This window comes from Setaria viridis, chromosome 6 (assembly GCF_005286985.2).
Source record: "Setaria viridis chromosome 6, Setaria_viridis_v4.0, whole genome shotgun sequence".
NCBI lineage: Eukaryota > Viridiplantae > Streptophyta > Magnoliopsida > Poales > Poaceae > Setaria > Setaria viridis.
In genome coordinates, this window is record NC_048268.2 from 33,404,592 (window position 1) to 33,421,529 (window position 16,938).

Consider the following 16,938-nt stretch of genomic DNA (forward strand, 5'->3'; position numbering starts at 1 on the left):
GGGCCGCGACTCACGAGTCACCGAATTGAACCATCAAGCTGCATCGCCTAGGGTTTCCCGGAGCGACAGCGATGGCGACGTTCTAGGCGAGGAAGGTGCTGACCTGTGGGTCCAAGGCTTTCGGCACCAAAGGTCTCTCTCTCTCTCTCCACATCCAGTGCAGCCTTTGATTTCGAGTTTAAATGTGATTCATGTGTGCCGTACGAGTAGTTGCGTGATGAGAACTTGCGATAGCGTGCATGTATTGGATTTTGTTGTGACGTTAGGACCCACGATAGGCCGCATGTATTGCATTTTGGCCTGATGCAATCTCAGTATTCGTATTTAGTAACGTATCTGTTGGATTTTTTTGTGGTGATACGTTCTATTTGTCTGCAGGGGCCTTGTGGTCGTGTTTTAGTTTTTTTAATGTAATTTTGGCAGAATTCATCTCTGTAAAATTCACTGCAAGTTGCAATGATAAAAAATCAATAGAGATTAGAGAGAGGGTGTTCCTGCATTGTTTCTCATGCACCTTTGATTGGGTTTCCCAGGCTACCATTTTGCAAATTAGCTAAGATGTTGCACGACCATTCCCTCCATTTCCGCCCCAAAATGAAACATTCCATTACTTCCAATAAATATTTTTGTTGTATGTGAGATTTCATAGTTTCACGTTGAATAACTTATTTAGTGTCGGCATCTGATGTTCATACATCTTCTCCTTCAGTTTAGATCTTTGTTTTGCTTCACCTTATTATTTATAGCATCCAGTCCTAGAATTTTTATCCTCATGTTGGCCCTCAAGGTGATCTCCTGCAATGGGAGTTGTCTTTGCTACTGCACAACATCTAATCTTCATATCACTTCATTTGCTATCACGAGCTGTAAATTGGTATTTGCAATCCTCATTCTACCCTATTTGTTGAGTGCCTTAGCTGTTTCGTCATCAAACTGTAGAATTCAAAAGGAATCATTTCTGTGGACTAGTCTTTCGCAATGTTTGCAGCACTGTTTCTTTGGATCTACACATTTGAATTCAGAAATGTTTAAATCTGAAGCCATCTGAGTGATGTAAATGATCTGATATCACTGTTGGCAGTGCTGAGAATTGGCAGGTCATGAAGAGATCTTCCCATTCCATTGTGCACAAATCCGTCCATCCTTGCAAAAGTTGGGTTCTATTGCTTGTTTGAGGAATTGAACTATCTCATCATGTGTTTCAGCTCCTTGATTTGCATTGCATCCATGGCTGCTTTAAACTTGCCCATGAGCCTTCTATTCAAATATAGGTTATTCTTGTCCAAATCTTGTAATGTGATGGTAAGTCACCCAGTTGTTGGTGCTACCAACCAATGATTAAACTTTGGTTATAAAAAAATGGTGTCTCACTGTCTGTTGGTTTCAATGATGCAACAATTGAACCTTGGGTGGCTGGCCTGCGGTTCTTTTTCTCAACCTTAGATGCAATGACATGGGTCGAGGGTTTATGTGCGTGTGCGTGTGCGTGTGTGTGCGTGTGTCCGAAACTTGGTAGATCCATAGATGAGGCTAAAATTGCTTCAACAATTAGCCATTCATGTAAGGTAGGTGGATTGATGGCCTTAAGCCTCTTGATGAACTGCACCTTCTGTTGATCTTTTTTATGTAGACAAAAATAAAATTGTCTTGGTTTAATGTTATAGTTGTGTTGACGTTCGTACAATTTTTCTAGGTTTGTAGTCTCTATTCTTCTTATGAGATTCTTCTACTCCATGGATATATATCTTAGATTTGAGATGTGATGATGTCTATCTGTGATGTAATCTTAGGCTTCAATGTAACTATCAGAGAATCTGCATGTTTATTGTTGTGATGTGACTCATCCCACATAGATTGTTTTATATGTTGTTTTTCTACTAAAATTGGTCCCATTGTTTATTCAGATCCCTTTGAGAAGACTTTGTGATGGGTCTTCTTCCGAGTGTTCCATCCCGTTCATTCAAGTATGATATCTTAACTTCATGGTTACCTAACCCAATATGGCGTTAATAATTGCAAACTAACTGTTGTCCTTTCTAAAGAAAATTGAGCTCATTGAATCAAATGCTAAGATTGAGAAAGAGGTGCTTAAGGTGGATCACAAAGTTGATAAAGCTGTAGCGGATCTTAAGAAGTATATGAAAAATGAGCTCAACAAACTAAATCTGAAAGTGTGCTTTTATTTGTCATTTAAATTCTTCTACTAGTTCTTATTTCCTGTTGTTTGTTTGTTATTTTAATTGTTTTTGTTCTTGACTTTCCTATTTATTTAATTATGCTAGAAGAAATCACAAGAATCAAGAACAAAGTTGATAAAGCTTTGGCTCAAATTAAGAAGGACATGAAAAGCCAGTACCTGCTTTTATTTGTCACTTAAATTCTTCTACTTGTGCTTATTTCGTCTTTGTTTGATAGTCCCTCCATCCCAAATTACTATTCTTTTTTTGCTTTTCTAGATTCATATGCAGCAATGTTGAGAAATCGGTGCCCCGAACTTGACACCGACTTCCTAGAAGTGGCACCAAAATAGTGTGCTATCACTTCTTTTGTAAACCCTTACCCACACTACTTCGAGAAAACTTTCGTACTGACACCAACGTGGGAGACCAACTCTCTACAAGGACACTCAAATCTTTATTCACTACTCAATTTGATACAAGACTCACTTGCACACTCTTTGTGTGGCTATCCTACCATAAACCACTACACTACAGGGTTACCTTGCAATCTCCTACTTGAGACCTCTTATGTCATGGTATGGCTAGAAGGGAGGGGAGCACCTCTATTTCTAGGTGCTCATGATCATTGTGGTGTTGTCATGTGACAACTTTCACACTCTTCCATACAAAACATCCTAACTCTAAAACCCTCCTCATCCTTATCTACTTTCTTATATTTCTACCATGGTAAAATATCTAGTTCTAGAGTATTCTAGACTTCACCATGAAGCATGGCAACTATGACTCATACATTCTCTCCAATTTTCTAGAACCTTCTTACCTTGTCATGATCTTATCCTTATACATGACAAAGTTAGTCTCTTGAGATCTCCACAATCTTTTAGAATGTTCCAAGTATACATTGCATATTTCAACAAGCAATATGGGACATGTGTTGTTTGTTCCTCCGTAATTTGGGATGGAAGGGGTATTTGTTGATATGCAGCAATGTATATGTGTTATTTGTTTGCTGTTTTAATTCTTCTACTTTTAATATTACTAATATGCAGCTATGCAAAGAACATTGTGAGACCAAGAACGAGATAAATTCGCTCTCCAAATCCTTTGATGTTCACACTCATCAAACAAGGTAAGATAAAATGCTGCTAATCTACTATGCCTTTGCCAAGCAGCAGATTATAATAATTATGCTGTTGTGTAGGGATACAATAAGTCACTCACATATGATTGGGTAAATACAATATGGGTAGTGTTTATCGGTACCACATTGTCATCAAAGCTTCATAGTTTCTTACCAACATTGTACCTAGTTTTGAAAATGGTTTCTATACCGTATCTTCATATGAACATGGAACTCCAATTAATTTTATTCCTGCCAATATACTAAAAAATTATTTCCTCTTAATCGCCGTAGGTGCGACCCTAGAACCAACTTCAACATTTGATGCATGAATTTGTTGATACCGGTAAGGTCCTAGACTTCTATTTTCCTAGTTCTTTTTTATTGTTATGCTGTTTGTTCTAGGAGTGTGCTGATGAGAATGTTGACTATGTTCTTCCTAACTACTAATGCCGTCTTGAAACTGAATTAGCACACCACCCTTTTGGTAAATTTGATGCAACATGGACATTAGTACTAGGTTGACTGTTGACATATTGCTGCAGGTTAATTGTAGTCTCCAACTAATGGGTAGGGGATATGCTGATGATTATGTTTTTCACCCATTAATTGTTGTACATGAAATTAGATTTTTCATCACCAAGATAGTCATTGGTGCATAAGTATACTATCGTATAGAGACTGAAATTTATTTTACAATAGTCATTTGTATTTATATTTTACCCGCGCTCAGATATAGACATTGGTAGTTCGGTTTTTTAAAACTTATATATTCTATATGATGTCCTTCCGCCTTTAGCAAATCTCCATGCTTGTACAGTCAATTTCTTTTGGGATAATCACATGATAATTTTCAGTAGAGAACATGTTCTAGATTTAAGATTCTACCACTCAGATTCATATTTAACTCTACTGTTGAATTACTTGTTATACCTTCCGTTCCAAAATGTAGGTGGTTCTAGTTTTGTCTAAGTCAAACTTCTCTAACTTTGATCAAGTTTGTAGAAAAATATATTAACATCTACAGTGCCAAATGAATGCACTACGAAGGCATATTTCATGGTGGATTTAATAAAATAAGTTGATGTTGGTTCATTTTTCCTGGATGGGCATTGGCTGGCTGGGAGATCATCTACATGACGGTTTTTGCATGGGAGTGATAATGGGCTGATAGAGCAGTTAGAGTTTTGGGAAGGCTGCCTCTCCATCTTTGGTAAGTAATTGTTGGTGTTTTTATGTAAAAGAAAATCAAAAGGATGTCCATTTCTTATTAGATGTGGCTTCATTAGACGGCTAGGTTTGTATTCAGTAATACAGGAGGTTTGAGCAACTACATTCTATTTACTCACTTTATTATGATATCCAACTTAGAATTGAAATGAGAAGCATTTGTATCAATTGTTTTATTTCCCCATGAATGGTAATTTTTTAGTAGATAAAGCTTGTGTTTAACCAGTCAGTCATTTATTCTATAGTTTGATCTTTTTATTTTGAAATAATCAGATGCATGGTTTTGGTCTTATTGATGTGCTGGCATTTTAATTGTCATGGTTTATTTTTCTATAATTTCAGGTTGTGTTGGAGGCAGAGGGGCTGTGAGGGGTTGTGGATGCTTGAAAACTGTTAACATTTTAGTGGTGCTCAGTGTATCGAAAGCAGGCCCTTCTGTATGCACTTAACCCCTTAGGAAGTAAGATCATCACTTAAACTCGTTTATGGTGGACGACGAAACTAGGTCGTATTATACCAGCATTTTTGTAAGCGCATCTTTTAGCATAGTCACCTTTTAGCATAGTCACTTCATAGCATGAAACACTGTGATGCTGGTTTAAGCATGTTGATGGTGAATGTTAATCTAGGACGAAGGCTTTTTTTTGTCTGCGCTTCTTTCAGAATAGATCCAAATGTTGTCATGATGTTTCTTCTTTCAGGATAAATCATGTACTCCAAGCACACGCACACAGACTATTGTTAATTTGCTTTGCCCACAAGCAAGTCATCTTCAGCGGTTCACCACGGATCCACCAGACCACCACTATTTCGGCCACCATCCTCGCTTGCCACCATCGTCTGTGGCCGCCTCCCTATGCCAGTGTGCCGTACAGGTACATCCCACTAAAGATCCGAGCTTTCTAGCGTATCATGATCGTGGCGGCGTTGGAATAATGGATTTTCCTCTGGCAATGGTGTTGCTGGTGGATTTGGACGTAAGGGAGCGCATCGTAATTTCCTTTTTCTTGTGTGGTTTCCATGTGAAGTGGTTGCTTTATGTATTTTCGTACGTGCCTTCAGGCAAACGGTTCCTCGAAAAAAAAACGATGGTGGCGGTGAAGGGCGGCAACCCAAAGGAATATCGCGGCCTACATGATTATTGATTAAGGAGGTGATTGGGTTGGAGTTGCTCTAAACCTGCAACAACATACTATGTTACTTGCAGCTTTAGGCCATTCTCAATGGCAGATTTTATGGGATAGTTTCCAAGATAGCCACATGATCCAAACTAATTTGTGTGGATTGATAAAATCATACCTCCAATGTTTTTCGTATCACAGTGTCATAGGCAAGTCATAAACTTTAATTACGATGCACGTGATTGGAGGAAATGAGATGAAATGAAACTTTGTAATTCTTAATGGCAATTTCAATGCATTTCATGTCTTGGAAATAGTGTACACCCCGTTTTATTCCTATGAAACCCATTTCTTCTCCCTCCTCGTAAATAACTTGCCATTTCATCATATTTGCTGATGTGACATGTCATTTAGGGCGGTCACAATGGGTAAAAAAGTGACCTTAAGGCAATGATTACTCTCCGCAGTACTCATCGTGGAAATGCACCTCAAGCAAAAAAATCTTAGGGTGCACCTCAAGCTTAAGGTGCACCTTAAGCAAAAAAAACTATTTTCTCTCTGCCCTCAGCTCCCCATCACACCCTTTCTCTTTCCTCAGATATCGTTGAAGGCAGCAGGAATTTTTATCTCCAGTGGGTCCTGTCTTCGATCCAATTTGGATCATAGCATTGTGGCCGTGGCTGTAACAAAGTTCAACTATTCGTGGACTCACTTTTAAGTTCATGTTAGAATATACATATTGACTATGCCTTTAATGGGAGTGAAACCTCACTAAGAATGCTCTCACGCTTCGCACGCTACACCTCCTTCCTTGAGACAAGTCGCAGAAAAACAGGGAACCAGCGTCAAGTCAGAAAATGGCGTGGGTTCTTAGCATGCCGTGCATAGCTAGTAGCCGGCGACTGGCACGGCGGCAGCGTCGAGCGGCAGCACCATGGACCATCCAAGCAGCCAAGCGGCCAAGCGGGAGCTCGTGCCTTCCCCACCGACCGCTCCTCGTGTCGTGTCGAGAAAATTTGCCCCGAAAAAGATATCCCGGTCTGAGATCCGGGACCCACAAAACCCACATCGGATCACTACCACCGGACCCACCGCCAGTCCAGCATGGTCAACGAGTTCATTCCCAGGCCTACTGCCTGGGCCCACACAGAACCCGCTACGCGTGTCACTAGGGGTTGGGGTCAACGCATCTGGGCCAAAGCTTCCACCGCCAGCAGATCTCGCCGTCGCGTCGCCGTCCATGCCGCCGCGCCCGCGCCACCGCCTCCGCCTCCACCTATTCTCCCTCCTCCTCGTGGCGCTGGCACGCGCGGCCGTAGCACGCGGTGGCGCGGTGGAGGACGCCGCCTGCGGCGCGGCGAACCGCACCGACGCGGCCTCGCTCCGCCCGGACCGCCTCACGGTGCTCCTGAGCGGCTACTCGGAGCGGCGCCTCCCGCTGCTCCGCGCCATCGCGGGGGCCTACGCCGCGCACCCGCTGGTCCTCGCCGTGGTCGTGCTCTGGTGCAACCCTTCCACCCCGGACCGCCTCCTCCTCCGCGGCGGCGGCGGGTTCCCGCCCCGCGTCGCTCTCCGCCGCGCCGCCTCGGCGTCCCTCAACTACCGCTTCCTCCCGCGCCCCTCCGACATCCGCACGGCCGCCGTCGCCGTAGCCGACGACGACGTGCTCCCAGACGCCGCGGCCCTCTCCTTCGCGTTCGCCGCCTGGCAGCAGCAGCAGCAGCCGGCGGCGCCGGGCCACCCGGGCGCGGGCCCCCTCGTCGGCTTCTTCCCGCGGTCGCACCACCTCGACCTCGCCCGCGGGAGGTGGGCGTACACGGCGGCGCAGCCGGGGCGGTACTCCATGGTGCTCACCAAGTTCATGGTCCTCGGGACCGACCTCCTCTACAAGTACTCGTGCTCACCGGAGCTTGCGGCCGCGCGCGCCGTGGTGGACCGGGAGCGCAACTGCGAGGACATCCTCATGAACTTCGTCGCCGCCGAGGAGTCCAGCACGGGGCCTGTGCTCGTCGAGGCCGGTAGCATTAGGGACTGGGGCGACCCGAGGAACGACGTGAATGCCGGCGCAGGCGAGGACGGAGGCGCGATGAAGGATGTTGGGCTGAGCGCCACAGGCGGGTTGGGGCACTGGGAGAAGAGAGGGGAGTGCATCACCGAGTTCCACCGGCTTCTGGGGAGAATGCCGCTGCGGTACAGCTACGGGAAGGTGATGGAGGCCACCATCGGCGAGCAAGGGCTCTGCAGCAAAGGTGGCCGCCTAGTCCGGTGCGACCAGGAGTAGCTGAAGCCTGCCAATGGCGTGTGCCGGACTGCCGGTAAGCCTTCAGTGATGACTGACAACATCTTTGCAGTTGCAATGTTGTAGTGTGACACAATTTGGTGGATAATGTGATTTGAATTCAAAATAAGCGTCACAACTTTGAGAGTTTAAGCCGATGCTGAATTACTATCTAGGAGGCGTTTGATTTGGAGCCATATTTTGGGTTTAGATACTAGCCGGGGGCTGCTTGGTTGATACAGCCTTTTGCTCTAATGCATGACAACTCGGCAACCTGTGTTTCAGGGATTAGAGCTGTCAAAGAAAGGTGTTACATGAAGAATTGGATGTGGCACACAAGTTTGAATCTGGAGCCGGCTGATGTGGGTTTCAGAACTCTTAAACTGATCCCGGTTCATACTGGGACTATGATGACAAAACTTCTGGGCAACTCAAAGTCTTTAACACCGCTGATGTGGATACGTCATGAATCCCCGTTTAGCATGGCATTTGGAAAGGAATGTTTCTTATGTGAAGAATCCTTGGCTGGCACTTCTAGCAGTAACGTTGCAGGAGAAAGACCATCATGGAATCATATCTGGTCATGCAGCCATTTGGAAAGGAACGGTTTAGCTGTAGCTTGTTCGTGTGTGGAAGCTCTGTGATTTTCTTCGCAGTGGTGTCAAAGCCTTACGGTCATTGAATCAGAGTGTCCAAAGCTGATTGAAGCAATGAAGAACTGTGGCTATGACAGATCGGAGATCAGCTTTTTTTCATCAGGGAAGCAAAACACAACTGGCCCAGCTGCTTGAAGAAAATCTCATTCGGCTGTATGTTCTGCGTGCGTCATCGACCTGATAAACATCGATTGTAATATGTCTTCAATCTAAGCAAATAAAGCCCTCATTTATCCAAAAAAAAAAAGGATTCAAAACCAATGATGCACGCAGCGCTGCAATATGCCAGTTCTGCTAATCCGAATTGGCACACATCATCAGAGATGTGTAAGGTGGTAAAGCAGAAAGCAATATCTCCATGATTCAGTTTTAGTTTCCTTTTCCTCCAAATCTTTGTAGCTTTTCATTTCAAACACGCATGCAGAATTGTAAAGAGCTTTCCCCCCTGATTTTTTACGAACTGAATTTGTTTTGAAAACTCTGTCAGGAGAGCAGTGTCATTTGGTTAGGTTCCTATCATTAATGATTAATGACTAATCTTATCAACCCTCGTCTGGCAACCGCCTCAGCCTCATTTTTCCACAGACGTAGTATTGGCGGTAGGAGCGGTTGCAGTGTCCAGTTGGGCCTGCAAGGACAACAGAGGAGAAACTGGCATCCTCAAGTTCGAAGTGACCCTCCGATCTCAATCCATCGGCTGGCATCAGCACTGGCCACCGGGCCCACGCGACAACATCTCTTCCTCCCACTACTCCTATATTGTCGGATGACTGGCGTTCGTGGCCATCGGCATTGAGCCTTCGTGTGTTCATTCGAACGTGGCAAGGAGCGGGAGAGAGAGGAGTGGGCACGGCGAGGAGAGCGCGAGAGATCCCCCACTGGTATGATCGTGGTGGCCGGCGGCAGCGGCGGTCGAGGACGATGAAGCCGCGCGGTGGCCGTGGTGGCGGCAGCGAGCAGCCGGCGGTGAGGAAGGGGCCGTGGACGGCGGAGGAGGACGAGGTGCTGCTGCGGCACGTCCGGGAGCATGGACCCCGGGAGTGGAGCTCCATTCGATCCAAAGGCCTCCTGCCGCGCACCGGCAAGTCCTGCCGCCTCCGATGGGTCAACAAGCTCCGGCCGGACCTCAAGACGTAATGCTCGTGTCCTGCTCCTCCTTTGGTTCATCGGTTCATCCACTTTCCTGACAACCTTGTAGGTGGTGCTGCTCTTCTTCGCTCTTGCATCTGTGTGTGAACTCTTCCATTGCGTGGTTCTGTTTTCACTGAAGTGGTTCATCATGTCGATTGCTTTCAGTACAGTTGACGCTTAATTTGAAGTCTCAAGAGAAGCAATAGTATTCCTTGTCAGAGACAAACTATTCGCTGTCAATGTGATAGTGCGCTTTAATCTCGTTGTCTAGAACTCTAATTTTTTCAGAAGGTCCGATAAAGTAGTCTGTTCATTTCTGATGCATACACGACGCTGAATGGTGAAGAACTACTTGATCCGTGCATTAGCCATGCCATCTACAGCTCCAATTTTGTTCTAAAGGCTCATGGCATGTAATGGTTGATGTGTTGACAATAAACTAGTCTGTTAATTTCTGATCGCATACACGACGCTGAATGGTGACCAACTGCTTGATCCATTGGCCATGCCAGACTCTGCATTTTACTCCCCAGTAAATTGCAGAGGCTCTCACATCAAAACACTGAAGAAGAATGCTGTTTGTTCTACAGGGGGTGCAAGTTTTCTGCGGAGGAAGAGCGCGTGGTGCTCGAGCTTCAGGCGCAGTTCGGGAACAAATGGGCCAGGATCGCGACGTACCTTCCCGGCCGGACGGACAACGACGTCAAGAACTTCTGGAGCACGCGGCAGAAGCGGCTGGCGAGGCTCCTCCGGGCGCCGATGCCCCGCCGGAGGCCCGGCAAGCAGAGCTGCGGAGCTTCTTCCTCCCATGCCTACGAGTTGCCCGCTCCCAAGGTGACCGACTGTTGCCTGTATCTTGTCAGTCTGTTCTTCGTTTCCTTTTTTTTTTTTTCCTGAACAGAGTAGCGGTCTCTACCTAGTTGTTCTTTTCCTGCACTGCATTTCTGAAACAGCTACTCCCTCTGGAACTTGCCGAGACATTAATGCTCTGAACAATGATTTGTTTCAATTTCGATTTAGCATCATAATTTGAAAAGAAATAGCTGAACGTCACCCTCACTCAACTATTCCCCATCTGAAAACTGAAAACTCTGAACATTCCGGTATCTCTGTCAGAGTCCGTGCATGGAGATGATCCCCTTCCAGGAGACGACGACGACGCACCGCATCGGCGAGAGCAGCAGCAGCAGCCAGGAGCCAACCACGGCGAACCAGCACACCGCCGCCGCACATTTCCCGGGAGCGTACGGCCTGCCGCCGCCTCCCATCCCGCTACCCATCATGCACGCCGGAGCCGAACGCGGCTCGTCCGGCGCCTGTCCGACGACGGCTCTCCTGCTGCCTTACGGCAGCGGCACAGGGAACCCGGTCAACGGCGTTGACCCGCTGGTTTTCGTCGACCCCGCTGCCTCCCCGGAGCCGCTGGAGGTGGTGCCGCGGGGCCCGTTCTTCGGCCTCGACGACGCCTACGTGCACGCCGGCCGCGCGCTGCACGGGGACGTGGGTGGAGTGCGCTTCGATGACCTCCCGCCGGAGACGTTCGACTTCTTCGAGCTCCCTCACCTGCCGGCGTTCCCACCTCCGTTCCCGCCGCCGCCTCCCTCGCCGTCCGACCAACTGTAGGGTGAGTGGGTGACTGGTAACAAGCTGAGCTGACTAATGGCCAAATATTACTGGCATGATAAACCATGAATTATCATTTGTTGAAGTACCAAGTAGCGTCGCCCACTCGTTGTCAAGATGTATGAGCCAGACTAATGTTTAGTCACTACTCCCTCCACCCCAAATTATAAATTATTATTCGTTTTGACTTTTTTAGATACGTTACTTTTACTTATATATCTAAACATAACTAGATGCATATGCATATCAAAAGATATGTATATAAAAATCAAAACAAATAATAATTTTGGAAAACAAATAATAATTTTGAACGGAAATAATAATTTTAATTTTGAACGGAAGAGTACCTGTCAAATGTTTAGTCACTACTACCTGTTAACTTATTTGTTCAGCATGCTTAATTCTTCGGCAATTGGCTCCCTGTCGACATGCTTAATTCTTCAGTATTTCTTTCTGACCTAGTCTCTATTTGGCCCAAAGTTTTCACTGAAACTAAGAGCGTTGTACTTTAAAATAAAATATGTGAAACATTTTCCCTTAAATTAAGCAAGTTTAAATTAAAAGGAAATTGCGGAAAACATTTATTTTGAGTTGTTGGTATTCTCCACAGAGAAGCACCCTCAAAAATTAGCGTCCTTCTACAGCTGGCACGATGTAGTCTTACTCTATTGTCTACTCCAGTTGTCTACTACAGTCCAAACCAAATTGCTGGTCACATGATGTTAGCTTAAATTTAAAAGGATGAATAGTTATTAATTGTTATTTCCATTTATCCACAAATTTTGGTTCGAATTGTTGGGAGCCTCCTCTAAGAGGAGGCACCCTCCAAAAATTAGCGTATGCTGCTTATTGTGGCGTGCACACGGTATTCTTTAGTAAAAGGCGAAAGAATAGTTCGCTTTGTGCTCACCACGCAGCTGCGTGCTTTCAACCGCCGCACCCCACCCTCCTTATGTAGCCAGCCTCTCCCCCGCCTCGTCCTTCAGCTAGCGGTGTGGTATTATTCTCCCCGCACCAGCAGCAGCAGCGCCGCGATGCCCCCCGTCCGGCGTCCCCTGTTCCATCGGCTCGGGCTCGGCCCAGCACACATGATAGACTGGGCCACATTCGCTGCTGTTGCGCGCCAGCACAGTCGCGCAGACGTCGGGCCGAGCAAACCGAAACTGGGCCTTCTTAACTTCCGTGGCCCACTATTGCGTCGCTGGCGAAGCCTCTCGAGTCAGTAGTCGTCAGTCCGCGATGAGATTATAGGTTACGACCGCGGAAATGACGGTACTGGCCATTTGTGTACAGTCATGACGTGGCCAGAGGTAGGGCTATTTAAGTACTTTGGCCCGAGGTGGACGTGCTGTCCCTGTCAGTCTCCGCGAATAGAAATGTGGGGGCTTCGAGACACTTCCAGAGCTGGAACCGAAGCTTCTCCACGCTTCGCTTTCCTCCCCACTTGTCCGCTCGGCTCCCCGAGCGGAGCTCCTATATCTCCCCTCCCGCCAGGACGCCACCTCGCATCCGTCTACGACGAGGTGAGCTCGAGCACGCAAGAAACCACGAGAAAGGAACCAGAGAGCGAAGAGAAGGCGGCGGCGACGAGCCGGGGCGGTTTGACGACGGCGGCGGCGATGGTGGTGCTCATGGAGGAGTTCCACGGCCTCACGCTGAAGCGGAAGGGAACCGACGAGCCGGAGCTGTTCGACGACGCGGGCGACGACCGCTCATCCGGGTTCCCGCTCGCCTGCCGCGCCACCAAGATGCGCCGCCTCGCGTGTCACGAAGACGGCGGGCCTCAACACCAGGACGCGCCGGCGGCGGGGGTGGCGGCGATGGGGCAGCAGGATGACGTGCCCATGTGCGACGACGAGCCGGCGCAGGTCGGCGCCGAGGGCGAGGAGGAGGGCGCGCTGGTGCTGTACGGCGGCGGCGGCGGCCGGTTCGACGCCGCGCGGGAGAGGGGCGTGGCGCGCCTCGCCCTGCGCGGCGGCGCGGACTGGGTCCGCGCCATGCTCCGGGAGGCCGACAGCATGACGGTGCGGGAGTTGCTCGCCGGCGCCGCCCAGGAACAGGGCTCCGACGGCCTCGCCCTGGCCATCGTGCCGTGGGTGCCACCGTCGCCGGCGGCGGGGGAGGAAGCGGAGCCGTCCACGGCCGCGGAGGAGGCAGACGGTGACGGCGACAGCGAGGGCGCGGCGGCGATGGACGTCGAGGAGAGCGAGGCGCCGGCCCGTCACTGGACGTCCGGTCAGGCGTGCAGCAGCGGCGCCCCCGAGGGGTTCGTGTACCGGTGGCCGCAGCACTGCATGGCGCCGCCGCAGATGCCGGCGGTGGCCCAGCCGAGCCCCGTCATGTGGTCGTGGTGAACAACATGTATGGTATCAGTAGGCAGTAGAAACGTAGTAGAGCAGAACCCACGAGTAGACAGACCGATTCCAGTTGGAGTCAGACGCCATTGGCGATGGCCATGCCCAGTTCGCTGCAGAGGTCGATCAGGATTGGCCTAGTTGTTGCGAGATGGACATGTGTGATGTGGTTCAGGGGGCTGATTAGTGTTCATCGCCCGCATGTAAGACTGTAAGAGGACTACCGATCGTTGTTTCCCGATCATATCGAATTTGTGTGCTCTGTGCATTGCTTTTGCCCTTTGCCAGTTCCTTGCTCTACTGCTGCTCCGATTTGTGTTCCTGATTGCCAAAGCCGAGCGTGAGTGCGTGCTCTGCCGCTCCCCTGCCCTGTCGCTGCGGCCTCTGCACTGCAGCCACCGAGCACAACCCACCTGATGTCCTTCCTGATCACCGCAGCTAAATCGATTGGAACACCTCGTAAACGCAGCTGACTGACCCAGACGTTCCTGAGGAATACGTTCGTCAGCCTCGAAACCAATCCGGCCAACGATAGCTCCGCCGTCGCATCGCACACCGAACGAGCACGCTCGGAGCGCGCGCACTCACCAATTCACTAGTCACCAGGGCCAACCCGTTCGGCGGGCTGCGGGCACGCACCGGCGCGGCGCGTCCCCTTTGTGTGAGCGGTGAGCCCCGCGATGCCGGTGGACGGGCCACGAGAGTACGAGACGGCGTTGCGCTGGGCGTTATGTCGAGCAGGCGGCTGCGGTGGACGCGCACGACAAGAACTCCTGGGCGAGGAGGCGAGTGTGTTGTTGCCGCCAGCTGCTGGACTGCTGCTGGTGGGTGGCGGCGAGCAGAATGTGCTCTCTGGATCAATCGCCGGCCGCCGTCTATCCCCCGTCCCGATTTAGGCCCCATTTGGAACACAGAATTAATGTAGGAAATTTGCAGGATTTGAATCCTATAGGAATTTTTCCTATATGGTCCTTTGGAACAAAGGATTGGCCATTCTCCGATCCTTCGAAATTCATATGGAATGGATCAATTCATAGGAATTTTGGAGAAAATCTAACATGAGGTCCAACCTCTTGGAAACTTTCCTTTGTGTCTATCTCCCTCTTCTCATTACTTTATTTTTCCTATGTTGTATCCAAAGACTCTATTAGAAACTTTCCTACATTCTCAATTGTTATAAAATTGTAAATGTTATGCAACTCTATTCCTATATTTTTTCTATTCCTGCATTCTGAGATTGCTTCATTCCAAAGAGGTCCTTGAGCACGTTTGGATGCTGCTCCGCGGCTGGAATGCCAATTGCCAAACAACGGCTACGGCCAAAATTTGGAGGCCGATTCAGCAAACACATGCGTATAACGTTTATTTTTGAAGCAAACATGCATATAACGTTTATCTGACGAAGTTTGCTACAACTACTCGTACCTCGTACGTGCAGTTGTACGTACAAATTCAGAGCCTTCTTCATCGTTCCACTGATTCAGAGCGCGGACCTTTGGAGCGGGAACACGCCGTGTTGGTGTTGCCGCGGCACCGGAACACCGGCGGGAGGGCGCAGCAGCTTGCCCATCTCCTCCTTAAACCTGTCCATGGCGGGGCCCGGCAGCCACATCGGCACGACGACGCCGTCCTCGCTGTCGGCGTTCCTGCCGCGCACGAGGAAGCTGGAGCACCCGGGGATGGGTCCGACGCTCGCCGCGCCGCCGTACACGGGCCTGCCCCACCCGTAGTCGAGGTCGCCGAACCCGACCCTGATCAGGTCGGACACCACGTACACGCGCGCCGCCGCGAGGTTGGGCCGCCCGCGCAGCGCCATGTGGTCGGCCACGGACTGGATGTACTCCGCGTCCACTTCCGCCTTGGCCTTCCGGACCAGCTCCACGGCGTGGCCCACCGGGTTCGCGCGGAGCTCGCCGGCCGTGGATGGCGACGGGCAGGGCGAACGAGTTGCCGTAGTAGCCGTTGGGGATGTGGAGCCCGCCGGACTTGCCACCGCGGGCGCTGGCGACGAAGCCGACATGCACCTCCTCCTCGTCGTCCGGGGCCAGCGCCATGGTGAGGAGCTTCCACAGGAAACCCAGGAGGATTTCGAACGTGGTGGAGCGGTTCCGGAGGTGGGGCGGGAGGAGGGCCTTGATGGCGGTGATCTCACGGGCGCCGAAGAAGAAGGAGCACCGCGCCATCGCATTCGCGTCGACCGGCACGGCGGCGCCCGGATTGGTGTCCGGCGGCACCGGCACCTCGTTGTACTCGGGGTGCGGGAAGCTCGGCCGCGGCGGGTCGCGCGCCATCAGCAGGTGGCGCTCCCACACCGGCTGCATTGCCGGCACCGCCACGCCCCGCGCCAGCTCGGCCACGGCTTCTAGGAACTGCAGGAGCCCCTGAGCGTCCGCCATCACGTGGTTCAATCGAACCGCCACGACGAAGAGGAGGAGAGGGGAGTTGACTATGGCGGACGAGCCAGGGACGTCAAAGAGGAGCTCGTCGAGGCACGGCAAGGGCGGGTGCACGGCGTTGCCGATGTGCTCGAGGCGGACGTCGGCGTCGGCCTCGACCAACAGCACGCCCTCGCCGGTGCACGGCCCTCGAGCTCCCTGAGCCGCCCGGCGAGCGGGTAGTAGTGCACGAGCGCCCCGGCGACGGCGTCCCGGATGACCGGCGCGGGGTCCCGGCCGTCCATGGTTCACCATCTTGGCTAATGGCTGTAGCCTCGCAAAAGAAAAAAAAACATCTTGGCTCCAGAGACAGGAGAAAGAAAGAGGTGAGAAGGTAGGTGGTTAGATCTTTCGCAAAAAAAAGGATGGTTAGATCTGGTACTTATTAGGTTTGCCCGATCTACCACGAGATGACGTAGGTATAGGTTTTTTATGCATGCGTAAGCACTCAATTAAGGGAGTTGCTAGTTATAAGAATGGTTCATGTCTTTACAATTTGTACGTGCACGGTATTTTCAAGGTGCATGTACCTCAAGGTGCTTTTAGTAAGGTGGCATGGTATTTTCTTAAAGTTACTCAGCTTGTTTGGCTTGTTTGGATAGAAAAGAATTGAAGTGGAATGAAGGAGATTGAGTCTAAAATGAATTGATTTTCTCTCCAATTCCTCCCATTACACTTCAATCCACTACTATCCAAACAAGATCTGATGCGAAATAAAAACAAGGACAGAAACAAGGCGCGGTTGTCGTGTTGGCACAAGGAGAGTCATAAGGAGGAGGACAGATTGGGATATCACTAGACGGCTTGATA

At 49.7% G+C, this 16,938-nt stretch overlaps 3 protein-coding genes, 1 non-coding gene and 1 pseudogene across 4 annotated transcripts; 3 read left to right on the top strand and 2 right to left on the bottom strand.

Moving 5' to 3' along the window:
- The first annotated feature begins 6,780 nt into the window (after positions 1-6,780).
- LOC117860220 (glycosyltransferase family protein 64 C3) lies at positions 6,781-8,951 on the top strand. The gene is made up of 2 exons (XM_034743477.2): positions 6,781-7,966; positions 8,215-8,951. The coding sequence occupies exon 1, from the start codon at positions 6,892-6,894 to the stop codon at positions 7,930-7,932; it is 1,041 nt and encodes a 346-aa protein (XP_034599368.1). The 5' UTR covers positions 6,781-6,891; the 3' UTR covers positions 7,933-7,966; positions 8,215-8,951.
- Positions 8,952-9,083: 132 nt separating this feature from the next.
- Positions 9,084-10,756, top strand: LOC117861941 (probable transcription factor MYB58). The gene is made up of 2 exons (XM_034745454.2): positions 9,084-9,718; positions 10,307-10,756. Exons 1-2 carry the CDS (start codon positions 9,507-9,509, stop codon positions 10,611-10,613), a joined length of 519 nt encoding a protein of 172 aa, XP_034601345.2. The 5' UTR covers positions 9,084-9,506; the 3' UTR covers positions 10,614-10,756.
- A 966-nt stretch (positions 10,757-11,722) lies between these two features.
- Positions 11,723-13,972, top strand: LOC117861350 (uncharacterized). The gene has a single exon (XM_034744884.2). The coding sequence runs from the start codon at positions 12,635-12,637 to the stop codon at positions 13,691-13,693; it is 1,059 nt and encodes a 352-aa protein (XP_034600775.2). The 5' UTR covers positions 11,723-12,634; the 3' UTR covers positions 13,694-13,972.
- On the bottom strand, positions 12,140-12,258 carry LOC117862283 (U5 spliceosomal RNA). The gene has a single exon (XR_004641938.1). It is a non-coding gene; the product is annotated as a U5 spliceosomal RNA (small nuclear RNA).
- A 459-nt stretch (positions 13,973-14,431) lies between the features above and the next one.
- Positions 14,432-16,466, bottom strand: LOC117861489 (benzyl alcohol O-benzoyltransferase-like; annotated as a pseudogene).
- Between the last annotated feature and the right edge of the window lie 472 nt (positions 16,467-16,938).

Coding starts and splice junctions, on each gene's coding strand:
- LOC117861350 (XM_034744884.2), top strand. CDS start 12,635: ATGACGTGGCCAGAGGTAGGGCTATTTAAGTACTTTGGCCCGAGGTGG.
- LOC117860220 (XM_034743477.2), top strand. CDS start 6,892: ATGCCGCCGCGCCCGCGCCACCGCCTCCGCCTCCACCTATTCTCCCTC.
- LOC117861941 (XM_034745454.2), top strand. CDS start 9,507: ATGAAGCCGCGCGGTGGCCGTGGTGGCGGCAGCGAGCAGCCGGCGGTG. Junction 9,719..10,306: donor CTCCGGCCGGACCTCAAGAC/GTAATGCTCGTG, acceptor TTTGTTCTACAG/GGGGTGCAAGTTTTCTGCGG.